The 27,085-nt window shown below is 48.3% G+C and overlaps 1 protein-coding gene across 1 annotated transcript in view; it reads left to right on the top strand.

Annotated features, from left to right (window-relative positions):
- LOC117530152 (cytochrome P450 27C1) overlaps window positions 1–26,436 on the top strand; it is a 72,796-nt gene extending 46,360 nt beyond the window's left edge. Inside the window, exons 6-9 of the mRNA XM_034193116.1 lie at window positions 4,219–4,385; window positions 4,565–4,643; window positions 7,698–7,901; window positions 25,577–26,436. Coding sequence (XP_034049007.1) covers window positions 4,219–4,385; window positions 4,565–4,643; window positions 7,698–7,901; window positions 25,577–25,696 — 570 coding nt within the window. The 3' untranslated portion in view covers window positions 25,697–26,436. The remainder of the gene's footprint in view (window positions 1–4,218; window positions 4,386–4,564; window positions 4,644–7,697; window positions 7,902–25,576) is intronic.
- The last annotated feature ends 649 nt before the right edge of the window (window positions 26,437–27,085 follow it).

Genomic DNA, 27,085 nt, shown 5'->3' with positions numbered 1-27,085 from the left:
TGTAACCCTGAAGGCCCCAGCACTGGTGGACACGGGCTCTGAGGGGAATCTGCTGGACAGCAGATGGGCTAGGGAGATAGGGCTCCCTCTGGTGGCGCTTACCTCGCCTGTGCAGGTTCGGGCACTAGATGGCTCCCTACTCCCTCCGATCACGCATAAGACACCACCTGTAACTCTGGTGGTGTCGGGAAATCACCGAGAGGTGATCGAGTTTTTTGTGACTCAGGCCACCTCCCGTGTGGTTTTAGGATTTCCCTGGATGTTGAAGCACAATCCGCGGATTGATTGGCCGTCCGGGGTAGTGGTTCAGTGGAGCGAGACCTGCCATCGGGTGTGTTTAGGTTCCTCGGTTCCTCCCGGCTCCCAAGCTAAGGAGGAGGTCAGAGTCCCGCCCAATCTGGGGACGGTGTTGGTGGAGTACCACAACCTTGTCGACGTGTTCAGCAAGGATCTGGCGCTCACACTTCCCCCCCACCGTCCGTATGATTGTGCCATTGATTTGGTTCCGGGCAGTGAGTTTCCGTCCAGTAGGCTGTACAACCTCTCCCGGCCTGAGCGCGAATCAATGGAGACCTACATCCGGGACTCATTAGCTGCCGGGTTGATCCGGAATTCCACCTCCCCGATGGGCGCAGGTTTCTTATTTGTGGGCAAAAAAGACGGCGGACTCCGTCCATGCATTGATTATAGGGGGCTGAACAAGATCACGGTTCGCAACCGATACCCGTTGCCCCTGTTGGATTCGGTGTTCACACCCCTGCATGGAGCCCAAATTTTCACCAAGCTCGATCTTAGAAAAGCGTATCATCTGGTTCGGATCCAGAAGGGAGACGAGTGGAAAACGGCATTTAACACCCCCTTAGGTCACTTTGAGTACCTGGTCATGCCGTTCGGCCTCACAAACGCCCCCGCGACGTTCCAAGCATTAGTTAATGATGTCTTGCGGGATTTCCTGCACCGGTTCGTCTTCGTATATCTAGACGATATACTCATCTTTTCTCCGGATCCTGAGACTCATGTCCGGCATGTACGTCAGGTCCTGCAGCGGTTGTTGGAGAACCGGCTGTTTGTGAAGGGCGAGAAGTGTGAGTTCCACCGCACCTCTTTGTCCTTCCTGGGGTTCATCATCTCCTCCAACTCCGTCGCTCCTGATCCGGCCAAGGTTGCGGCGGTGAGAGACTGGCCCCAACCCACAAGCCGTAGGAAGTTGCAACAGTTCCTAGGCTTTGCTAATTTCTACAGGAGGTTCATTAAGGGCTACAGTCAGGTAGCTAGCCCCCTGACAGCCCTGACCTCACCAAAAGTCCCCTTCACCTGGTCGGATCGGTGCGATGCCGCATTCAAGGAGTTGAAACGGCGCTTCTCGTCTGCACCTGTTCTGGTGCAGCCCGATCCTAGTCGCCAGTTAGTGGTTGAAGTGGACGCCTCGGACTCAGGGATAGGAGCCATGCTGTCCCAAAGCGGGAAGACCGATAAGGTCCTTCACCCGTGTGCCTATTTTTCCCGCAGGTTGACCCCAGCCGAACGGAACTATGACGTCGGCAATCGAGAGCTCCTTGCGGTGAAAGAGGCTCTTGAGGAGTGGAGACATCTGTTGGAGGGAACGTCCGTGCCATTCACGGTTTTCACTGACCACCGGAACCTGGAGTATATCAGGACCGCCAAGCGGCTGAATCCCAGGCAAGCCCGCTGGTCACTGTTCTTCGGCCGTTTTGACTTCCGGATCACCTACCGTCCCGGGACCAAAAATCAAAGATCGGATGCTTTGTCCCGGGTACATGAAGAAGAGGTCAAAACGGAGCCGTCGGATCCCCCGGATCCCATCATCCCGGAGTCCGCTATCGTGGCCGCCCTCACCTGGGACGTGGAGAAGACCGTCCGGGAGGCCCTGACACGAGACCCGGACCCCGGAACCGGACCGAAGAACAAACTTTACGTCCCACCAGAAGCCAGGGCTGCAGTTTTGGACTTCTGTCACGGTTCTAAGCTCTCCTGTCATCCTGGGGTGCGAAGAACCATGGCAGTCGTCCGGCAGCGCTTCTGGTGGGCGTCCCTGGAGGCCGACGTCCGGGGTTACATCCAGGCCTGTACCACCTGCGCCAGGGGCAAGGCCGACCACCGCAAGACATCGGGGTTGCTGCAGCCGCTGCCCGTGCCTCATCGCCCCTGGTCTCACATCGGCCTGGATTTTGTCACGGGTCTTCCGCCGTCCCAGGGAAACACTGTCATCCTCACGATAGTGGACCGATTCTCCAAGGCGGCCCACTTCGTGGCCCTCCCGAAGCTACCAACGGCCCAGGAGACAGCGGACCTCCTAGTCCACCACGTCGTCCGTCTGCATGGGATACCATCAGACATCGTCTCTGATCGCGGTCCCCAGTTCTCCTCGCATGTTTGGAGGAGCTTTTGCCGGGAACTGGGGGCCACGGTCAGTCTCTCGTCCGGGTATCACCCCCAGACCAACGGACAAGCAGAACGGGCCAACCAGGAGATGGAGCAGACCCTACGCTGTGTGACAGCCGCGCACCCGACGGCCTGGAGTACCCACCTGGCCTGGATCGAGTACGCCCACAACAGCCAAGTGTCATCAGCCACCGGCCTCTCCCCTTTCGAGGTGTGCTTGGGGTATCAACCCCCGTTGTTTCCGGTGGTTGAGGGGGAGGTCGGTGTGCCCTCGGTCCAGGCCCACCTACGGAAGTGCTGTCGGGTGTGGCGTGCCGCCTGTTCTGCTTTGTTGAGGGCCCGGATGAGGGCGAAGAACCATGCAGACCGGCGGCGGGCCCCGGCTCCCACGTATCGTCCTGGGCAGGAAGTGTGGTTGTCCACCAAGGACATTCCCCTTCAAGTGGACTCCCCAAAACTGCAAGAACGATACATCGGCCCGTACAAAATACTCAAGGTCATCAATCCCGCCGCAGTGAGGCTCCAGCTTCCGGCCTCACTGCGGATTCATCCAGTATTCCACGTCTCCAGGATTAAACCCCATCACACCTCACCCCTCTGCACTCCGGGTCCGGCGCCACCTCCTGCCCGGATCATCGACGGAGGGCCGGCTTGGACCGTACGCCGGCTCCTCGACGTCCGACGGATGGGCCGGGGTTTTCAGTATCTGGTGGACTGGGAAGGGTACGGCCCCGAAGAACGCTCCTGGGTGAAGAAGGGCTTCATCCTGGACCCGGCCCTCCTGGCCGACTTCTACCGTCGCCACCCTGACAAACCCGGTCGTGCGCCAGGAGGCGCCCGTTGAGGGGGGGGTCCTGTTGTGTGGGCCACTGAAGAGGAGGTACTGCTGGCCCACCACCACTAGAGGGCGCCCTGCCTGGAGTGCGGGCTCCAGGCACCGGAGGGCGCTGCCGCCTTACGGGAGCAGCCAGAATGACAGCTGTCATCTATCACTGGAGACAGCTGATCCCAATCACTGAGGAGGTATATCAGCAGGACGGCATCTCCACCTCATTTGCCGAGATATCGCTCTACCAAGGAGGTAACGAACTCAGCCAGCCCTTCATCATTTGTGAAAGGAACGTATTCGATAAGTATCCTAGTTACTAGACAGTGTTGTTTTCTGATTAGAGGTGGAGGTGGTGTTTTCCACCCCACGTGTTGTTGGGTGCAGCCGCACCCACGTCTGACTGTGTCTGTTCCTCGCCAGCAGTACCGGATCCGACGAGCGGAGGCAGAGACCACCTGGGAGTTCGGGACTTGGCGGTTCCAGTATTCCCGGGGTTCGGTGGCAGAGGAAATCGGGTGGTTCCGGTTCGTCTTGGACAGACGTCTCCTATCGTCGAGCCTGCCCACACGACACCGTTGGAATTTAACTTGAGACCGAAATTGTGATTTGTTGTATTTGTTGTGCGTGTTCACAACAGTAAAGCCTTGTTATTTGACTTTCTTCATTGTCCGTTCATTTGCGCCCCCTGTTGTGGGTCCGTGTACTGACACTTTCCCAACAAACAGCTCTGAGTATTTAACAAGGATCTTTGTCGCCTTGCCAATGTTGAACTGTTCAAAATTAAGATGTGACACCCTGCAAGCCCAATGAGGGTATGTCTCACAAACTGTAGTGAATTCCCTTGCAAATGCCATTCACAAGCTGATGCAGCCAACGGAGCCAAGCTAAGCAACTTCATAGCATGAAAATAAGATGTTTAATGTACCAAAACTTCAGACAGAAATCTATACTAATTTTAAAAAAATTCCACTTTTCCTTTCTTCTAGACATCCTTTACTCTTTCGTGGGCCAGCTACCTGTTAGCGCGCCACCCTCATATACAGCAGGAAATTTTTATGGAGGTGATGAGGACTTTGGGACCAGAAAGAGTCCCGACAGCAGATGACATCCCAGACCTGCCTCTGATCAGAGGTCTGGTTAAAGAGACTCTCAGGTGCAGATCGCACGCTTCCTCTGTGGTGTCTTTCATACTGCCTGTTTGCAGCTATTGAAATAGACTTTACAGTTTTTTATGCCTTTGTTATTTTTTTAATTTTAGCGTTGTCCTTCGTGAGAAGATGAATGTATAATCCTGTTGAATAACAGTCTTTGTTTGCGTCTCCCTGGGAGCAGGCTGTTTCCAGTTCTCCCAGGCAACGGGCGGATTACCCAGGATGACTTGGTGGTGGGTGGATACTTCATCCCCAAAGGGGTAAGACTGATAGGGACATAACAGTTGTGAGTCTTAGTGTGGGGTGTGGAACCAGATGAAATATGATCTTGCATTACTCATACAACTTTCTCTTCCTCTGTCTGTCTGTCAAACAGGGGTATATACAATCAATCAATCAATTTTTTTTATATAGCGCCAAATCACAACAAACAGTTGCCCCAAGGCGCTTTATATTGTAAGGCAAGGCCATACAATAATTATGTAAAACCCCAACGGTCAAAACGACCCCCTGTGAGCAAGCACTTGGCTACAGTGGGAAGGAAAAACTCCCTTTTAACAGGAAGAAACCTCCAGCAGAACCAGGCTCAGGGAGGGGCAGTCTTCTGCTGGGACTGGTTGGGGCTGAGGGAGAGAACCAGGAAAAAGACATGTTGTGGAGGGGAGCAGAGATCGATCACTAATGATTAAATGCAGAGTGGTGCATACAGAGCAAAAAGAGAAAGAAACAGTGCATCATGGGAACCCCCCAGCAGTCTAAGTCTATAGTAGCATAACTAAGGGATGGTTCAGGGTCACCTGATCCAGCCCTAACTATAAGCTTTAGCAAAAAGGAAAGTTTTAAGCCTAATCTTAAAAGTAGAGAGGGTGTCTGTCTCCCTGATCTGAATTGGGAGCTGGTTCCACAGGAGAGGAGCCTGAAAGCTGAAGGCTCTGCCTCCCATTCTACTCTTACAAACCCTAGGAACTACAAGTAAGCCTGCAGTCTGAGAGCGAAGCGCTCTATTGGGGTGATATGGTACTACGAGGTCCCTAAGATAAGATGGGACCTGATTATTCAAAACCTTATAAGTAAGAAGAAGAATTTTAAATTCTATTCTAGAATTAACAGGAAGCCAATGAAGAGAGGCCAATATGGGTGAGATATGCTCTCTCCTTCTAGTCCCCGTTAGTACTCTAGCTGCAGCATTTTGAATTAACTGAAGGCTTTTCAGGGAACTTTTAGGACAACCTGATAATAATGAATTACAATAGTCCAGCCTAGAGGAAATAAATGCATGAATTACTTTTTCAGAATCACTCTGAGACAAGACCTTTCTAATTTTAGAGATATTGCGTAAATGCAAAAAAGCAGTCCTACATATTTGTTTAATATGCGCATTGAATGACATATCCTGATCAAAAATGACTCCAAGATTTCTCACAGTATTACTAGAGGTCAGGGTAATGCCATCCAGAGTAAGGATCTGGTTAGACACCATGTTTCTAAGATTTGTGGGGCCAAGTACAATAATTTCAGTTTTATCTGAGTTTAAAAGCAGGAAATTAGAGGTCATCCATGTCTTTATGTCTGTAAGACAATCCTGCAGTTTAGCTAATTGGTGTGTGTCCTCTGGCTTCATGGATAGATAAAGCTGGGTATCATCTGCGTAACAATGAAAATTTAAGCAATACCGTCTAATAATACTGCCTAAGGGAAGCATGTATAAAGTGAATAAAATTGGTCCTAGCACAGAACCTTGTGGAACTCCATAATTAACCTTAGTCTGTGAAGAAGATTCCCCATTTACATGAACAAATTGTAATCTATTAGACAAATATGATTCAAACCACCGCAGTGCAGTGCCTTTAATACCTATGGCATGCTAGCTGTTTTACAACTACCCTTTCAAGAATTTTTGAGAGAAAAGGAAGGTTGGCGATTGGCCTATAATTAGCTAAGATAGCTGGGTCAAGTGATGGCTTTTTAAGTAATGGTTTAATTACTGCCACCTTAAAAGCCTGTGGTACATAGCCAACTAACAAAGATAGATTGATCATATTTAAGATCGAAGCATTAAATAATGGTAGGGCTTCCTTGGGCAGCCTGGTAGGAATGGGGTCTAATAGACATGTTGATGGTTTGGATGAAGTAACTAATGAAAATAACTCAGACAGAACAATCTGAGAGAAAGAGTCTAACCAAATACCGGCATCACTGAAAGCAGCCAAAGATAACGATACGTCTTTGGGATGGTTATGAGTAATTTTTTCTCTAATAGTTAAAATTTTGTTAGCAAAGAAAGTCATGAAGTCATTACTAGTTAAAGTTAATGGAATACTCAGCTCAATAGAGCTCTGACTCTTTGTCAGCCTGGCTACAGTGCTGAAAAGAAACCTGGGGTTGTTCTTATTTTCTTCAATTAGTGATGAGTAGAAAGATGTCCTAGCTTTACGGAGGGCTTTTTTTTTATAGAGCAACAGACTCTTTTTCCAGGCTAAATGAAGATCTTCTAAATTAGTGAGACGCCATTTCCTCTCCAACTTACGGGTTATCTGCTTTAAGCTACGAGTTTGTGAGTTATACCACGGAGTCAGGCACTTCTGATTTAAAGCTCTCTTTTTCAGAGGAGCTACAGCATCCAAAGTTGTCTTCAATGAGGATGTAAAACTATTGACGAGATACTCTATCTCACTTACAGAGTTTAGGTAGCTACTCTGCACTGTGTTGGTATATGGCATTAGAGAACATAAAGAAGGAATCATATCCTTAAACCTAATTACAGCGCTTTCTGAAAGACTTCTAGTGTAATGAAACTTATTCCCCACTGCTGGGTAGTCCATCAGAGTAAATGTAAATGTTATTAAGAAATGATCAGACAGAAGGGAGTTTTCAGGGAATACTGTTAAGTCTTCTATTTCCATACCATAAGTCAGAACAAGATCTAAGATATGATTAAAGTGGTGGGTGGACTCATTTACTTTTTGAGCAAAGCCAATAGAGTCTAATAATAGATTAAATGCAGTGTTGAGGCTGTCATTCTCAGCATCTGTGTGGATGTTAAAATCGCCCACTATAATTATCTTATCTGAGCTAAGCACTAAGTCAGACAAAAGGTCTGAAAATTCACAGAGAAACTCACAGTAACGACCAGGTGGACGATAGATAATAACAAATAAAACTGTTTTTTGGGACTTTCAATTTGGATGGACAAGACTAAGAGTCAAGCTTTCAAATGAATTAAAGCTCTGTCTGGGTTTTTGATTAATTAATAAGCTGGAATGGACCCGCTGTTTTCGTGGCATCACTGACAGTTTTCTTTTTCACTTTGTTAGACTCAGTTGGCCCTGTGTCACTACTCTACGTCACTGGATGAGGAGTGTTTCGTTCATGCTTCAGACTTTAGACCAGAACGCTGGGTTCGGAAACATACCGTGGATCATGTCGAGAACTTTGGCTCAATTCCATTTGGCTACGGCATCAGAAGCTGCATCGGCAAGAGAATAGCAGAGTTAGAGATGCACTTAGCTGTCACAAGGGTAGGGGATAATACACACTATCACACATAAATGTATGCATGCAATCCCTTCCAAAACTGGGTGAATGGCAAAGCAGTTTTTTACACCTTTGCACAGTGGTTGTGTTTGCAAGGGTAGTGTTTCCTGTCCTGTGGGTCTGCTCATCCATGTGTAAAAAAGCCAAAGGTTTTTTTTATCAGATTTGGACCAAATTTGACAATGTTTTCGGGTCAGCCAAGGACAGAGTAATTTGATTTTGAGAAAATTCACACCAAGGCCGTAGAGTTGTTCCAGTGCTTCTAGTTGCGGGATATGTAAAATGGCTATTTCAAGGAACTGGCAAAAGACATACATATAACTAATATTAAACACTAGCATGAAGCCACTTGTGTATTGGCCAGATGAACTTTAACTTTGTGTGACCTTTTTAGATCAAGGTTTAGGTTTTGTTGTTGTGGGCTGCATGCTCTGTTTCTGCTGCTCCTTTTTTCCCCTCTGCACTGGTGGCACGCTGCAAGCTAATCGACACACCTGATCTCCATTCAATTAGCACCTGCATAAGAACCCCGGTTCCTCATTCCATCTTTACCAGAAACTCAGCTAATCTTCCACGGTAAGCTTGGCCTTTCTATTTTTCCAGAAGTAGAATTTTTCTGGCTATTTGGGTTCCACACACCTCCTGTCTGAGCCTCAGCTTAGCAACTGCATTTCTGGACCAGCTGTGATAGTTTGTCACTGATTGACTGTGAGAATCACTTCTGGAAGTGACCGGCTCAGCACTCACTCATCTGTCTCTCCTCCCCAGTCACGTCGACAGCTTGCAGGCGGCCACCTGGCTCCGGGTCCCTTCCACCTGAACTGAAGACATCTGGGCTGGATGGACACCCTTGGATTTTCAAACACAATCCCGGAATTGATTGGCAGTCCGGGGTTATCACTCGATGGAGTGAAGCCTGTCACAGGGGATGTCTTAGTTCCTCGGTTCCCCCCAGCACTGTGGTCAAGGACCAGGTCCATTCACCTCCCGATTTGTCGTTAGTTCCTCCGGAGTACTGTTGTGTTCAGTAAGGATCGTGCTCTCTCACTTCCTCCTCACCGTCCATATGACTGCGCCATTGACTTGCTTCCTGGCGTCCCGCTTCCTTTGGGTAGGTTGTATAACCTCTCCCGCTCAGAACGCGAGTCAATGGAGACCTACATCCGGGACTCCTTGGCCGCTGGGCTGATCCGACCCTCTTCGCCCCCCCTAGGGGCAGGCTTCTTCTTTGTTGGTAAGAAGGACAGCTCCCTTCGCCCCTGCATTGATTTCTGGGGGCTAAACGCCATCACGGTCCGCAATCGGTACCCACTACCACTTCTTCAAGGATTCAAAGGATTCAAAAGAATTTTATTGTCATATGCACAGAAGAACATGTTCCCTGCACAATGAACTGTGTCTACTGCATTTAACCCATCCTAATTGCCAGTAGGAGCAGAAGTCGCCATTAGGCACCCGGGGACTGTTCTTGATTCGGCGTTTAGCTCCTTGCATGGGGTGACCATATTTACCAAATTGGACCTCCGCAATGCTTACCACCTAGTGTGTGTCAAGGAGGGGGACGAGTGGAAAACGAGCTCATCGTTGAAGGTGATGCCTTGGACACAGGGTTAGGAGCCGTGTTATCTCAGAGGTCGGAGAAAGATAATCTGGTACATCCGTGCGCTTATTTCTCGCGACGTCTGACCCCTGCTGAGAGAAACTATGATGTGGGTAACCGGGAACTCTTGGCTGTTAATGAGGCGCTAGCCGAGTGGAGACATTGGCTGGAGGGGGCCACAGTTCCGTTCATCGTTTGGACAGACCACCGCAATCTTGAGTACATCCAGTCTGCCAAACGCTTGAACTCCTGGCAAGCCAGGTGGTCGTTATTCTTTGGAAAATTTAACTTTTCCATTTCCTACCATCCCGGCAGCAAAAACACCAAGCCTGATGCACTCTCTCAGCAATTCTCTCCCACCAAAGACCCACTCCAGACTCCAGAGACCATCCTTCCTCGATCCATGATTGTGGGGGCACTGACCTGGGATGTTGAACGAGCCATCCAGGAAGCCCTCACCCACCATCCAGACCCTGGGCGTGGGCCGCCTGGTTGGCTTTTTGTTCCACCTGAGGTCCGGTCTCAAGTCCTCCAATTCTGTCATTCCTCGAAGCTGTCTTGTCATCCCGGGGTCCACCGTACCCTGGACCTCCTCCGTCGCCACTTCTGGTGGCCCTCAGCACAGGCCGATGTGAGAGAATTTGTCCAAGCCTGCTCGGTCTGTGCTCATGGAAAAACTTCACACCAACCTCCCGCTGGTCTCCTGCAACCTCTCCCGGTCCCTGGACGTCTTTGGTCACACCTCGGGATGGACTTTGTCACTGGACTACCTCCATCCCAGGGTAACACAGTCATCCTCACAATCGTGGATCGGTTCTCCAAGCTGCCCACTTCGTGCCAATGCCGAAGCTACCAACCGCCCAGGAGACGGTGGACCTTCTAGTCCTCCACGTCATCCGGCTGCATGGCATACCTCTGAACATCATATCTGACCATGGTCCTCAGTTCATCTCGCAAGTCTGGCAGAGTTTCTGTGCTGCTCTCGGGGCCTCGGTCAGCCTGTCGTCCGGGTTCCATCCTCAGACCAATGGGCAGGCAGAGCGGGCAAACCAAGACCTGGAGACCACCCTACGGTGCATCTCCGCTGCCCACCCGACTGACTGCCCTGGGTGGATTATGCACACAACTCCCAGGTCTCCTCAGCCACCAGACTCTCTCCTTTTGAGGCCTCTTTGGGTTAGCAGCCCCCACTGTTTCCTTCCCAGGAATCTGAGGTCTCCGTTCCCTCGGTGCAGCTCCACCTTAGGAGATGCCATTGGGTGTGGAAGATGGCCCACTCTGCTCTGCTGAAGACCCGGACCCAGACACAGGGCCATGCGGACCGGCATCGGGCTCCTGCCCCCGCTTATCAACCCGGGCAGGAGGTGTGGCTGTCATCGCGGGACATTCCCCTGGCTATGGACTCTCTGAAGCTGGCTCCCTGCTTCATCTGACCTTTTGTTGTAGACCGGGTGGTCAATCCGGTGGCCGTCCGGCTCCGTCTTCCTAGTTCCTTGCGGATCCACCCAGTCTTCCATGTTTCCAGATTGAAGCCTATCCACTCTAGTCCTCTGTGTCCTCCTGCTCCTCCGCCACCCCCTGCCCGGATGGTGGACAGTCATCCAGCGTGGACCGTCTGGAAGGTCTTGGATGTACGCCGTCGGGGGCGGGGTTTCCAGTACCTGGTGGACTGGGAGGGCTAATGCCCTGAAGAACGCTCCTGGGTCCGGTGGGGGCTCATCCTGGACCCTTCCCTCATCAGTGACTTCTACCGGGACTATCCTGATCGCCCTGGTCGTCCTGGTAGTTTGCCTGGGGTCTCCCATTGGGGGGGTGGGGGGGGGTGTACTGTTGTGGGCTGCCTGCTCTGTTTCTGTTGCTGCTGCTCCTTTTTTCCCCTCTGCACAGGTGGCACGCTGCAAGCTGAACAACACACCTGATCTCCATTCAATCAGCATCTGCATATCAACCCCGGCTCCTCATTCCATCTTTGCCAGAAACTCAGCTAATCTTCCACGGTAAGCTTGGCCTCTCTATTTTTCCAGAAATAGAATTTTTCTGACTATTTGGGTGTTTCCACACACCTCCTGTCTGAGCCTCAGCTTAGAGCTGACTTTGTCCTCGTTGCTGCCACACCGAGACCAGCTTGACCTGCAGCCTGTGCGCGGAGCTCTCATACTCTGCAGCCTGTGCGCGGAGCTCACACACTCTGCATCTACCAGCTAAGTGTTTGTCACCTTTTGCTCACACGAGGCACTTCACTCTGAACTCTGATTGGAATATTGCACAACCTGAAGTGTGAACTTTTCCTGACAACAAACACTAAGAAGAAACTGAACTGAATCACTCTGTCGAACAACTGCATTTCTGGACCAGCTGTGATAGTTTGTCACTGATTGACTGTGAGAATCACTTCTGGAAGTGACCGGCTCAGCACTCACTCACCTGTCTCTCCTCCCCAGTCACGTCGACAGCTTGCAGGCGGCCACCTGGCTCCGGGTCCCTTCCACCTGAACTGAAGACATCTGGGCTGTGGTTCCCCTGGTTCCACCGCTGAGCGGGCCGGTCTCCACGCGGCTAGATAGCCGCACACTTGACTCATTTTACCTCAGTATTTGTACTCATTGTAAATAAATCTCTTTTCTAACGTACCTTTTCTGCTCCCTGCTTTTGGGTTCGTCCTTCATCCACGCCAAACCATAACATTTGTAGGAATTAGCCAAGATACGCCTGTGGTTACTGTTAAACATGATTATGAAGTCATATAGGACCTTGCTCTTGGTCACATAGCCTTTGACCTTGGGTGACATTGAAAGACCAACCTCAAGTCATAACTCTTCAAGTCAAATAGTATGGAGCCAATACAGACAAAACATGGTTCATTTCCTGGTATTCAAATCTAGGTGTAAACAACATCAAATCTTAAATATCTCAACACTTCTTTAGGTGGGCAAAAATAAAACTACCCAGGTGTGTCGAGATGGACTATTCTAAAACACTAGGTAACACAGTCTTTGTCAATGTCGTAGAGTTGCGTAATGTGGCGTACCGATGACAGAGCTTATGCAGCACTACATGGCAATATGCTGATGGCCGCAAAAAGGTCTGCGAAATGGACTCAAAAAATTATACGTTTAATTTTTTGCAGACTTTAGGGGTAAAACCAAAGCAACACTCCGCTACAGTATGCAAGTCAACAGAATACTGCTACTGTACACCAAACCTCCGCAGTTGTACACTACCCTATACCAGTCCGGCATAAAATCCTTTTAAGTTTTTTTTAATTAGTACATACCTGCATTGCTAGATTTTATTCATCCCACTGGACTCTGCTGAACTTTGCTGGCAGTGAAGCTTCAAAATCACAGAAGAAGAAGAGGCGGGCCAAGCTTCCCTCCCTGCGCAACATACCCAACCATTCTTGCGTACTATATACACAGCACAATAAAACTCTACTCAGGCCTGGTGTGAAAGGGGCTTAATCTTGGGTTTAGTCTGCAGGTGTTATAGAAGATAATCCAACTTGAAGACCAGAGAGCCGTTAGTGGGAGGAAAGCAAAGCATTACCAGAGGCCAAAATATGGCCATCAGGAATTGCAAAGACTTTGCGTCCATCCGTAGCATAACTCCAGTCCTATTACTGCCAGATCTTCAAATTTACAGGGAGCATTCTTGGGACACAGATTTTGGATAAGTTCAAAGATGGCTAACCTTGACCTAGTCTAAGGGGTCAAAAGGTCACATTCTTTCTACACACTTTCACTGATCACATGTTCATATGACCGAAGATGCTTTAGCATTGTGTTCTATTTTTTTAAGTTGGGGGGGGCACTGGCACAGCGACAACATTCTCCTTAAAAACAGGAATATTATATTTGATGCAGAACAACTGGGCGGCATTTCTGCTTTTTGGATGGTAAAAGGGCTCATCTATATATATGAAAGGCTATGTATGTATGTATATGGCACAGTTTGTGTTCGGCGTGAACTGCCACAGTAATTAAGCAGTCGACACCAAACTTGGTATGGAGACTGGCAGCATCCAGGGGGATGTCTTTGGAGCCCTTAAGTTGCATCCATCTGTAAAATGAACAATTTAAGGAAGGCTGTAAGAATCAAAAATCCAGACTGAAATTTGCCAAAAAAACAAAACAAAAACAGCAACAACAACAATACGTACATAAATGAGTCACAGTGGTTCTGGAACAAAGTTTCACGGACTGATGAGATCTAGATTAACTTCTAACCAAGTAATGGAAAAGCTAATGTGGAGGAAGAAGAGTAAGGTCTATTCATGACATTAAACATACAGGTTCATCAATAAAATACGGAGGTCCTGTTGTGGCTTCTTCTGGAACAGGCTCACATGTCTTTCCTGATGATGCAAGTCATGATGGAAGCAGCAAAATGAACAAGAATAATCAGAGATTTCTGACGTTCACCAATCCAGATCCGGATCACCTCCAAAATTTTATGGAATCTTCCATGCCCTAATGTCTATCTATGGTGCAGAATCTGTGAAGTAGTTTTGAAGAAATCCTTCAAAGCACTAAAGTGAAATCTTGATCCAGAATCCGTATCCAGATCACCTCCAAAAGTTAATGGAGTCTTCCATGGCCTAATATGTGTCCATGGTGAAAATGTGGTGAGATTCCATGAAGTAGTTTTGATGTAATCCTTCAAAACCTGTATAATGTGAATCTTGATCCAGAATCCAGATCTGGATCTGGATCAGCTCCACAATTCAGTGTAGTCTTCCATGCCCTAATATCTATCAGTGTTGAAACTTTCGTCAAAATCTGTGAAGTAGTTTTGACTTAAGCCTTCAAAGTGTATATAAAGTGAAATCTTGATCCAGAATCCTAATTCGGATCCGGATCATCTCCAAAATTTAATGGAGTCTTTCATGGCCTAATATGTATCTTTGGTGAAAATTTGGTGAAAATCCATGAAGTAGTTTTGACGAAATCTTTCAAAGACTATATAAAGTGAAACTTGATCCAGAATCCGGATCCAGATCCATATCACCTCCAAAATTTTATGGAGTCTTACATGGCTTTATATGTATCCGTGGTGAAAATTTAGAGAGAATCCGTGGAGTAGTTTTGATGTAATCCTTCAAAGCCAATATAAAGTGAATCTTGATCCAGAATCCGGATCCAGATCTGGTTCACCTTCAAAAGTCAGTGGAGTCTTCCATGCCCTAATATCTATCTGTGGTGCAAATTTGGCGAGAATCTGCAAAGTAGATTTGACGGAAACCTTCAAAGCGCAAATAAAGTGAAATCTTGATCCAGAATCTGGATTTGGATCTGGATCACATCCAAAATTTAATGGAGTCTTCCATGGCCTAATATGTATCCAAGGTTGGGTAGGATTACTTTGAAATGTAATCCAAAAATAATCAGATTACAAGTAATCCAAATGTATGTACATACATACATGTAATCCACATGTATTCTTTCAAAGTAATCCTACCCAACCTTGTATGTATCCATGGTGAAAATTTGGTGAGAATCCATGAGGTAGTTTTCACGTAATCCTTTAAAGTGTATATAAAGAAAAATCTTGATACAGAATCCGGATTTGGATCCGGATCACCTCCAAAATTTAAGTCCCGGTCACAACCCACCGTGCGTTTTTTTCGCCATACGTTTTCTGTGGATGCCACGGCCACTATGTTTTTGTGAAAACGTACGGAGGCAGTAGCAAGAGAAGGGAGGGAGTACGTTCAACACACGTCTCTAGGAGCGTAACGATAAAGAGAGTTGACAATAAAGCAGTGTGTGTGTGTGTGGGGTCGCTTTTCTTTTTTATGAGCGGGACCGGAGTGGCAGGTGTTTTTCGGCGTCGGCGATGCATGAGCATGTCCAGCCTGCAGCGGTAAGTTGTACGAGTGTTTACTTGCCTCGAAAAGTTACAGCTAGTTAACAGACTGAAGCTGTGGAGTGTGTGTTGCTAACGTTTGTGTTGTGTGGGCCGCTGAAGAGGAGGTACTGCTGGCCCACCACCAGCAGAGGGCGCCCTGCTTGGAGTGCGGGCTCCAAGCACGAGAGGGCGCCAGACCCAGAGGAAGTGACAGCTGTCACTCATCACACCAGCTGTCACTCATCTACACCAGTACTTAAGCCGGACTGCAACTCCACCTCCCCGCCGAGAAATCGACTACCGAGAGGTATTTTCTCTGCTATCTGACACTTTGTGTGTACTAAACCAGATCTCTCTTGCAGCCTTATTCTTGTGGACGTTGCCTTATCCGGGACTTCGGCATGTGGCGTGACGACGACGACTGCGCCACACTCTCTGAACAGATAAGTGGTTAGACAAGAGCTGCACGAGTGTGTGATTCGGAGGTGGAGGTTCTCCTCCTGACTGTGTACAGACTGTGGACCACTGAGTGTAAGGACTTACACTCATTCATCTTGTCTTTGCTTTTTGCCAGCAGTACCAGGGTCGACAGCCGAAGACAGAGGTCACCTGGGGACTCGGGACTTGGCGGCTCCGGTGTTCTTCAGACCGTTGGTGGTGGAGGCCGTGTGGGACGCGGCCTCTCTCTCGTCGGGGTCTTCTATCTTCGAGCCTGCCCACACGTCACCTGGTGTTAATTGACTTTACAAATTCTGTGTGTTACGTTGTGTGTTGTCACAACATTAAATTGTTACCTTTTGGCTTACTCATTGTCCGTTCATTTGCGCCCCCTGTTGTGGGTCCGTGCTACGACACCTTCCCAACAGGATTTCTCGGCCAATCGTCATGGATTCCGAGGGGCGTCAGCTCGAGCGTGAACGGCCAATGGAAGAGCCGGGAGCGCAGGCGTCAGCGGGAGGCGTGTTGAGTGAGCTGCAGCAGATCCTAACCGCCTTCACAGCTCGGTTGGATTTAGTGACCGAGCAGAATATCCTCCTTAATCGGAGAGTGGAGGCTCTCGCCGCCAGGGTGGAAGCGCACGATCAGGGCGCTGCTGCAGCGCCTCCTCTGGCTGGTCCTGGGCCTGTATCAGACGTACCACTGGTCGTTCAACGAACCCCCCCACCGTCCCCTGAAGCATAAATAAGCCCTCCGGAACCGTACGGGGGCTGTGTCGAGACGTGCACGGACTTCCTCATGCAGTGTTCGCTCGTCTTTTCACAGCGCCCTGTCATGTACGCATCAGACGCTAGCCGGGTAGCTTATGTTATTAATCTGCTTCGAGGAGAGGCACGCGCATGGGCTACGGCGCTTTGGGAGCAGAACTCACGGCTCCTAACGTCTTATACTGGGTTTGTACGGGAGTTCAAACAAGTGTTTGATCATCCCAACAGAGGCGAGCCCGCTTCAAACGTGCTGCTGTCGATGAGACAGGGGCGCCGTAGCGCAGCCGAGTATGCAGTCGACTTCCGCATCGCGGCAGCGAGGTCCGGCTGGAATAACGTTGCGCTCCGCGCCGCCTTTATAAGTGGGCTGTCCCCGGTCCTTAAGGAGCACCTACTGGCTAAGGAGGAACCGCGGGATTTTGACGGGCTTGTCGATTTGGTTATACGCTTAGACAACCGTTTGAATGAGCATCGTCGGGAGCAGGCCGGGGGGCGTGACCGGGCACGAGCCGTCCCTCCCCCTTCCGGTTCCGACAAGGTGACGTCGTCCCCACGCTTCACTGCCAGAGAGCCCCGTGTGGCTACAGCTCCCCCTGCTGAGGAGGCTATGGACACGAGCAGGGCCAAAGTAAGATCAAATGTCAGACAAAGGAGACTGGCCCGCGGGGAGTGTTTTGTCTGCGGCTCTTGTGAGCACATGCAGAGGGACTGCCCTGAACGGTCAAACTACAACGCCTGTCCTTAGAAACTGGGCTAAGGGTGGGCCATAACACACACGCGGAAAGACCCCGCAGATCGGCACGAATCCCAGTAACAATCCTTTGTGAGGAGTTAACCCTTCACGCCCCAGCACTGATAGACACGGGGTCAGAAGGGAATCTGCTGGACAGCAGATGGGCAAAGGAAGTAGGGCTCCCTCTGGTGGCTCTGCCGGCACCAGTGCAGGTGCGAGCACTAGATGGCACCCTGCTTCCATTAATCACACATCAGACACAACCAGTGACCTTGGTTGTGTCTGGGAATCACAGGGAGGAGATAGTGTTCCATGTAACACCGTCTACCTCCCGAGTGATTCTGGGTTTTCCATGGATGGTGAAGCACAATCCCCGGGTCGATTGGCCGTCCGGGGTTGTGACGCAGTGGAGCGAAACCTGCCACCGGGAGTGTTTAGGATCCTCGGTTCCCCCCGGCACTACAGCTAATGAGGAGGTCAAAGTCCCCCTCAATCTATCGGCGGTGCCTAAGGAGTACCATGGTCTTGCTGACGTTTTCAGCAAAGATCTGGTGCTCACTCTTCCTCCGCACTGACCGTATGATTGTGCCATCGATTTAGTCCCGGGCGTTGAGTACCCGTCCAGTAGGTTGTACAACCTCTCACGTCCGGAACGCGAATCAATGGAGACCTACATCCGGGACTCCTTAGCTGCCGGGCTGATCCGGAACTCCACCTCCCTGATGGGTGCTGGTTTCTTTTTTGTGGGCAAGAAGGACGGCGGACTCCGTCCATGCATTGATTACAGAGGGCTGAACGAGATCACGGTTCGCAACCGATACCCGTTACCTCTGTTGGATTCAGTGTTCACGCCCCTGCATGGAGCCCAAATCTTTACGAAATTGGATCTTAGAAACGCGTACCACCTGGTTCGGATCCGGAAGGGAGACGAATGGAAGACGGCATTCAACACCCCGTTAGGTCATTTTGAGTACCTGGTCATGCCGTTCGGCCTCACTAACGCCCCCGCGACGTTCCAAGCTTTGGTAAATGACGTCTTGCGGGACTTCCTGCATCGGTTCGTCTTCGTATATCTGGACGATATACTCATCTTTTCCCCGGACCCTGAGACCCATGTCCAGCATGTACGTCAGGTCCTACAGCGGTTGTTGGAGAACCGGCTGTTTGTGAAGGGCGAGAAGTGCGAGTTCCACCGCACTTCTTTGTCCTTCCTGGGGTTCATCATCTCCTCCAACTCCGTCGCCCCTGATCCGGCTAAGGTTGCGGCGGTGAGAGATTGGCCCCAACCAACAAGCCGCAGGAAACTACAGCAGTTCCTCGGCTTTGCAAATTTTTACAGGAGGTTCATTAAAGGTTACAGTCAGGTAGTTAGCCCCCTGACTGCCCTGACCTCCACCAAGGTCCCCTTCACCTGGTCGGATCGGTGCGAAGCCGTGTTCCAGGAGTTGAAACGCCGGTTCTTGACTGCACCAGTTCTGGTGCAGCCTGATCCTGATCGCCAGTACGTAGTAGAAGTGGACGCCTCTGACTCAGGGATAGGAGCCGTGCTGTCCCAGAGCGTAGAGGCTGATAAAGTTCTCCATCCTTGTGCCTTTTATTCCCACAGGTTGACCCCAGCTGAACGGAACTATGACGTTGGCAATCGGGAACTTCTTGCGGTGAAGGAGGCTCTTGAAGAGTGGAGACACCTGCTGGAGGGGGCGTCGTTGCCCTTCACGGTTTTCACTGACCATCGGAACCTGGAGTACATCCGGACCGCCAAGCGGCTGAACCCCAGGCAAGCCCGCTGGTCTCTGTTCTTCGGGCGCTTTGACTTCCGGATCACATATCGCCCCGGGACCAAGAACCAAAAATCAGATGCATTGTCCCGGGTGCACGAAGAAGAAGCCAAAGCGGGGCTGTCGAACCCCACCGAGACCATCATCCCCGAGTCCACTGTCGTGGCCACCCTTACCTGGGACGTGGAGAAGACCGTCCGGGAGGCCCTGACCAGGAGCCCGGACCCGGGGACTGGCCCCAAGGACAGACTGTACGTACCACCAGAGGCAAGAGCTGCCGTATTGGACTTCTGTCACGGGTCCAAGCTCTCCTGTCATCCCGGAGTGCGTAGGACCGTGGCAGTAGTCCAGCAGCGCTTCTGGTGGGCGTCCCTGGAAACCGACGTCCGGGACTACATCCAGGCCTGTACCATCTGCGCCAGGGGCAAGGCAGACCATCGGAGGACGACGGGCCTCCTCCAACCCCTGCCAGTGCCTCATCGCCCCTGGTCTCACATCGGCCTGGATTTCATCACGGGCCTCCCGCCGTCCCAGGGCAACACCGTAATCCTCACGATAGTGGACCGGTTCTCCAAGGCGGCCCACTTCGTGGCCCTCCCGAAGCTCCCGACGGCCCAGGAGACAGCAGACCTCCTGGTCCATCACGTCTTGCGGCTGCATGGGATACCATCGGACATCGTCTCAGATCGTGGTCCCCAGTTCTCTTCACAGGTGTGGAGGAGTTTCTGCAAGGAGCTGGGGGCCACCGTGAGTCTCTCGTCCGGGTACCACCCCCAGACCAACGGCCAGGCAGAGCGGGCCAACCAGGAGTTGGAGCAGGCCCTTCGGTGTGTCACCTCCGCACATCCGGCGGCCTGGAGTCACCATCTGGCCTGGATCGAGTATGCCCACAACAGCCAAGTTTCGTCTGCTACCGGCCTCTCCCCTTTTGAGGTGTGTTTGGGGTACCAGCCCCCATTGTTCCCGCTGGTGGAGGGAGAGGTTGGTGTGCCCTCGGTCCAGGCCCACCTCAGGAGATGTCGCCGGGTGTGGCGGACCGCCCGCTCTGCCCTGTTAAAGGCCCGGACGAGGGCCAAGTCCCATGCGGACCGCCGACGGTCCCCGGCCCCCACGTACCAGCCCGGGCAGGAGGTGTGGCTGTCAACAAGGGACATCCCCCTCTGTGTGGACTCCCCCAAGTTAAGGGACAGATACATCGGACCATTCCCTATCCTCAAGATCATCAACCCGGCCGCAGTGAAGCTCCGTCTCCCGGCTTCGCTGCGGATCCACCCTGTCTTCCACGTGTCCCGTATCAAACCGCACCACACCTCACCCCTCTGTACACCTGGACCCACGCCGCCTCCTGCCCGGCTCATCGACGGGGAGCCTGCTTGGACGGTCCGCAGGCTCCTGGACGTCCGTCGTAAGGGCCGGGGGTTCCAATATCTGGTGGACTGGGAGGGGTATGGACCTGAAGAACGCTCCTGGGTGAAGAGGAGCTTCATCCTGGACCCGGCCCTCCTGGCCGATTTCTACAGACGACACCCAAACAAGCCCAGTCGGGCGCCAGGAGGCGCCCGTTGAGGGGGGGGTCCTGTTGTGTGGGCCGCTGAAGAGGAGGTACTGCTGGCCCACCACCACCAGAGGGCGCCCTGCTTGGAGTGCGGGCTCCAAGCACGAGAGGGCGCCAGACCCAGAGGAAGTGACAGCTGTCACTCATCACACCAGCTGTCACTCATCTACACCAGTACTTAAGCCGGACTGCAACTCCACCTCCCCGCCGAGAAATCGACTACCGAGAGGTATTTTCTCTGCTATCTGACACTTTGTGTGTACTAAACCAGATCTCTCTTGCAGCCTTATTCTTGTGGACGTTGCCTTATCCGGGACTTCGGCGTGTGGCGTGACGACGACGACTGCGCCACACTCTCTGAACAGATAAGTGGTTAGACAAGAGCTGCACGAGTGTGTGATTCGGAGGTGGAGGTTCTCCTCCTGACTGTGTACAGACTGTGGACCACTGAGTGTAAGGACTTACACTCATTCATCTTGTCTCTGCTTTTTGCCAGCAGTACCAGGGTCGACAGCCGAAGACAGAGGTCACCTGGGGACTCGGGACTTGGCGGCTCCGGTGTTCTTCAGACCGTTGGTGGTGGAGGCCGTGTGGGACGCGGCCTCTCTCTCGTCGGGGTCTTCTATCTTCGAGCCTGCCCACACGTCACCTGGTGTTAATTGACTTTACAAATTCTGTGTGTTACGTTGTGTGTTGTCACAACATTAAATTGTTACCTTTTGGCTTACTCATTGTCCGTTCATTTGCGCCCCCTGTTGTGGGTCCGTGCTACGACACCTTCCCAACAGTTTGGAAATAAAGTCCAAGTTCAAATGAGAAGCTGCGTTGTGCATGCAAGTCTGTCGGCCTCTATAGTACGTGGTGAGTGCTGTAATCCGTACTGCCTACGTATGGATTTGGTTAATTCAATAGTAATTGAATGAAAATGTGCCGCTTTGAATCCGTACTGAGGCAGTACTCACAACGTGCGTCATCTGTACTGCTGGTGAATCCGCAGCCTGACCGCAGCGCAAGTTCTGCATGCACTAAAACCTCTCCGGCATGTCTGCGTGCTCCTAAATTCGTACTGAGGCAGTACTTACAACGTACGGATCTCCAAATTTAGCCCACGTTTTTGTAAGTAGACTGCACGCACGTGCAAGTACGGCGGGTTGTGACCACGGCTTTAATGGAGTCTTCCATGGCCTAATATGTATACGTGGTGAAAATTTGGTGAGAATCTGTGAAGAAGTTTTGATGTAATCTGTAATGTAAAATGTAATGCTCTTCTTGAGCAAGGAACATTTCACCATTTGACACCAGTTACACACATAGTACATACACCAAACTGTACTGGACTGCCATTATCTTCAGCCAAACAGATCACGGGTTTCACAATGATGCCCCCTTAACAGAATAGAAAATACCACCAAATTTAGACTCTTTCAAAATATGGAAAAATTCCTCAATTGACAAAAGAACATTATGTACATACAGCAATGTTCACACCACCTTCCAAAAAAGAGAGGGAATGAAAGAGGTGATGTCTGTATGTGTGGGACAGAGAGAGAGTGTGTGTGTGAATGAATGAGTTAGGGGGTTCTAAGATGAGTGGGGGTCTGGCGGACTGAGTGATTGTATGAAAAGAGAGACAGAGAGGTGGTGTGTGTGTGAAAGAGAATGTGTGTGTGCATGAGAGAGGCCAAAATTGAGAGGAGCGACTCACCTTATAGAGGCAAAGATCTGCCAAAAAGTCAAATCCACAACCGAGACTCGATCCAGAAAACTTTTCTCCAAATCCTCACACCTCGTCCACGTTACGACAGTCGTCCAGCTCCGAACTATTCAGCGAAGCAGTTTCCCCCCTTTTTTTTCGTAGACCTGAGCACAATGTGCGACAACACGCCTCCGTAAAAAAACAAACTCAAAACTCAGACTTGGCTCCATTTGTAAGAAGTGAGGCTGGGAGCTGGTTTCGTGCTGCTTCTTTTCCACCTACCAAACTCCAAGCCCCCTATGTGAGTGCAGCTAGTGTGCGGCAGTCTGTCGTTGCTCCTTTAACCCAGGTTCCCCCTCACCTCCCCAAAATGAAAAGTTCTCCTACAATTCTTCAACTTACTCCAGCACGGAAACAAAACAAAATAACAAAAATAAATAAATAATCCAAACGTCGGTAGGTATTTTGCTTCCACCAAAAACAGCAGCACTTTCAGGGGTGACCCAAGCCATTAAATTTGGCGATGCTGATTGGCCAAATATTTATTATTTTTCCTTAGCAACCATACACAATTGATCATTTTGCTGCACTTCAAGGGGCTCTTTGAGTGAGCGCCCAAGAAGAGATTTGTTCATTTCTCAGTGGAAATGCACTGTTGAATGAGAGTCAGTTGGTGGAAATGTTGTTTTAATCATTCAGATTCAGATGTAGGCACATACTATTAAGTAAAACTAACTGACATTGATAATACTTTTTAAAAAAATATATATTTTATAATTTTTCCCCTCCACATCTGGGAGGGCAACGCCCGAGCGTCCCCTATGGGCTAGTCACCACTGAGACAATGATCTAAAACACACAATACCAAGTCATCAGAGGACTTCATGAGGGTTTAAAAGTGGAAGTCAATCACTAGTGTTCATTTCACCTCCTGAGGAGGAGACTTCAGGTCAAAAACCTTCAAAACAATCAAAAACTGGGACAGATTGCTGGAAAAGATGGGAAAAAAATAGAAAAGGAGAAAAAATACAATTAGGTGATTCCACTTGGTCACAGACTTGATGCAGTTATTGTAAGTTAGAGATATGGAACCAAATATAAAGTGTTATTTATGTTGATATATATCTATATTTGCTTGCTTAAAAAACCCAAAAGGCATTAAGTTATATGTTGTTATCAAATCTAGATGTAAATACCATTCTAAACTGTCTTATATTCGTATTTCAACCCCAAACCTAACGTCTTCAGTGTAGCAAAACCAGTACTTTCTGGGGGGACTGTATGCATCTCTCGCCCCCTGTTGGATAAAATATGCCATCACCATTTATATTTTGGTCTGTCTGTGTTTGGACTTTATATTGTGAATTATTTTATAGGGTGAGTTCCTTTGCACTTGGAGCATGTGATTAGATTTTATGGATGATGTGGATCAAGATTTGTTCTGTTCTATGTAGACATCTAGTATACAACACTGTCCTTTTTAATTTTTAGTTTTCCTTTATTAGTATGTCAACAAAAACAATCAGTTTTGAAGTGATTAGGTTGTCCTTTTTCAACAAAAATCAAATTAGACCCATTTAATCCATTTCATTAAAGGAAGCAATGAATTTTCAAGTTATATTTCATTACAAACAAATCAAAACACCCCCTCAAAAAGAGGAGACTCCCCAGTAAAAAAATATATGAAAAGACATTCTCGTAATGTTTTTAAAGAAGTTGTACAACTAATTTTTACAACCTGATCAATTGCGACCTGATTTTCTGATAAACTGCATACATCACATAAAAGTGTAGTTTTATCACCAAAACAAATATGCATTTTTATATGTAGAAAGTGCTCACATATTTTACTGATTTTATTTGAAAATACTCTACATCTAGCAACTCTTTATTTTTAATGCTTTTAGCACATGAAATGAACCTAAAACATTGACCTTCTCCAACTACTTTTGAAAATTTGACAGTATATGTCAGGCAGGGGGTGGTGGCCATTAGTGCGGTAACCTCTCAGTGCAAAAGGTTCCCAGTTCAATCCCCCTGCCACATTTCTCCATGTAATATGGAGCTGCATCAGGAAGGGCATCTGGCGTAAAACTTGTGCCAAATTAATATGCAGATCTACCTTAGATCTACTGTGGTGACCCGGAGTGAAAATAAGGGAGCAGTCAAAGGGACTTACTTTATCGAGGACATACGAGTATGTCACTTTGGCCTATTGTACGCAACGGAACCTAGGAGAGGTCATTTAAAACGATATTTTTTTCTGACTGTCATCATTTGTGAGCACATTTTTCTTTAACTGAGTCCTCAAATTAATAAACCGTGAGCACGTTATAGGCCTAAATTGAATGCTCGAAATATATATTTCAGGCTTACATTTAGTCATTTCTGACATTTTCTCACGTTTCTCACTGTCAAAAGCTATTGTACAGAGATTTGTGCTACTAGTAGACTGTAACATTACGGGCGGGGCGGGGAATGAAAAAACGTCACAGTTCCACTCTACCATGAAGCTGGGACTGGTTGACTGGTGGTGCAGTAGATAAAATCTGCACTCTGTGCAGTTTCTCCAATTTAAATACATGCAGGTTCGGTGAATTGGAAACTTTATAATTGCCCAGGTCTCCCTTGCAAAAGAGATCTTGATCTCAATGGGACTAACCTGGTTAAATAAAGGTTAAAAAAAAAAAATCACACCCACGTAACCCTGTAACACCTTTAGGAGGGCCCAGGGTGTCTTGGAGTATTTCATCACTAGCCTCCTTCTTGTACAGTCAGTCAGTCAGACAGATTTAATATAGAATACCTTAAAGTTTGCATTGCTTTATGATTGATATAAATGAAGTCCAACACATGTTTAGTGTCTCAGAAATGTTTATGTTAAAAGTGATGATTTGTATAAATAAATAATCTTTACATTTATTTGCACCGTTACTTCTGGACTCTGGAACTTGAGAGCCTGTGTATACAAATGGCTGTAATTCCTAATTGGTCAATACAATATTTTTGGGAAGTCTGTGCTACAATCACATCTTGTTTAATTTCAACTGCATTGTGGTGGGCGTAGAGGCAAGATTACCCCCCCCTACATCAGTGTCCAAATACTTATGGACCTGGCTGCATGTTTTCTATAGCATCCACAGTAACCAATCTATTACGATATTTTGAAGACCCAAAGATGCATACACTCACAATGCTGTGTTTATAGTGAGTGTCGCGGCGTAACTGATGTTTGTCTTTTGCAGCTCATTCAGAAGTTCCACATCGGCATGTCTGAGCTCACCGGTGACGTCAAAGCCAAAACGCACGGCCTGCTCTGCCCTGCTGCCCCCATCCATCTGCAGTTTATTGACAGACAAAACTAGGTGCAAACTCACTTTTAAACTTCAATGTATTGTATGTTGTGTTTAGGCGAAATCACGATGAGGCGGTTTTTAGTAACGCTATGCAGCATGTCGTGTCTTCTGGTGATAAACTGTAAATACTGAGATTTTACTCAGGTAAGAAATCTGAGGCACTTTTGGGTGACAAAGATAGGACTGGACCAATAATACGAAAACAAAATCTGTTTACTTTTGAATGTGGTGTGTGTATAGGTTGTGCACTGCAGGCTGTTGTTCTATCCATTCATCTGACTGAAAAAATGAACAGTCATCAAAACACCTGCTCTAAGTGCGTATACAATTTTATTCCATCATCAAACGGAGTTATTTCATGTGTTTGAGAATGTAATTCATGGAGAATGTTGAAAAGTCAACTTGAATGTACTGAAATGGCATTGTAAAAAGTGTGCAAATTTTATTTCATGATTTGATGATTTTTTTAAGTGCAAGATATTTTTTCATAGGTTGCATCAGTTTTAGCCTTGAACATGAAATCACTGAGTCAGATTCTGTAATTGTATTTTTTTTTTGTAGTTGTACTGTTAAATAGGGAAGGATGAGGTCATGTGATCACCACAGTGCGTTTGCTGTTTTGTTTGTTGTTTATTGTATGTGGTAACTCAAGAGGACAGGTTTTGAGGAAGTCGTAGGAACAGAAGAAAGATTGAGACATTCATATTTTATACATTCTACTCTTTGCTCTCTCCCTCTCGCTCTGTTTTTTAAAAATATTATCAGTTTTCATTTGACATCATAAAACTTCAATGCATATCCCAATCATGCTCAAAATTGTGACTTTAAGCTTAACCTGCTTTATGATGTCATAAAAACAGATCCAGCATGGCCCCCTGTGGGATCACTCTGTTCTTACCAAAAACAAAACTAAAGAAAATAGCAATCATCTCAACAATTTGAATGACACTTTTTTGTTACTATGTGCAATTGGCTGATAGCAGAAACAAAACATGTACAGTATATGTTGAGATATATATATGTTGATATATATATATATATATATATATATATATATATGTTGATATATATATATATATATATGTTGATATATATATATATATATATATATATATATAAATCAATCAATAGTGTGCCTTGTTTGTTTTTTAATGATAAAGCAAGTATGATTCTATAGAATTAGAAATTCTGTAAAGTACAATGGGTAGAAATAAATGTGTCATTAATTTGTACTGTACAGAAAGTAGAACATGTAAGGAATGTAACAAACAACTTGCTGCAGGATGAAACTACACAATGGGGGAACAGATATTTTGAAGAGTAAGACTGGTTTTCCTTTTTAAATGTTTTATTTATCTTCTAAATTAGTTCCAGTGAAACTGGGAAACAATAAAACTG

This window comes from Thalassophryne amazonica, chromosome 2 (assembly GCF_902500255.1).
Source record: "Thalassophryne amazonica chromosome 2, fThaAma1.1, whole genome shotgun sequence".
Taxonomy (NCBI): domain Eukaryota; kingdom Metazoa; phylum Chordata; class Actinopteri; order Batrachoidiformes; family Batrachoididae; genus Thalassophryne; species Thalassophryne amazonica.
Note: the sequence above shows the minus strand (reverse complement) of the source record. Positions and strands in the feature narration are given on the sequence as shown.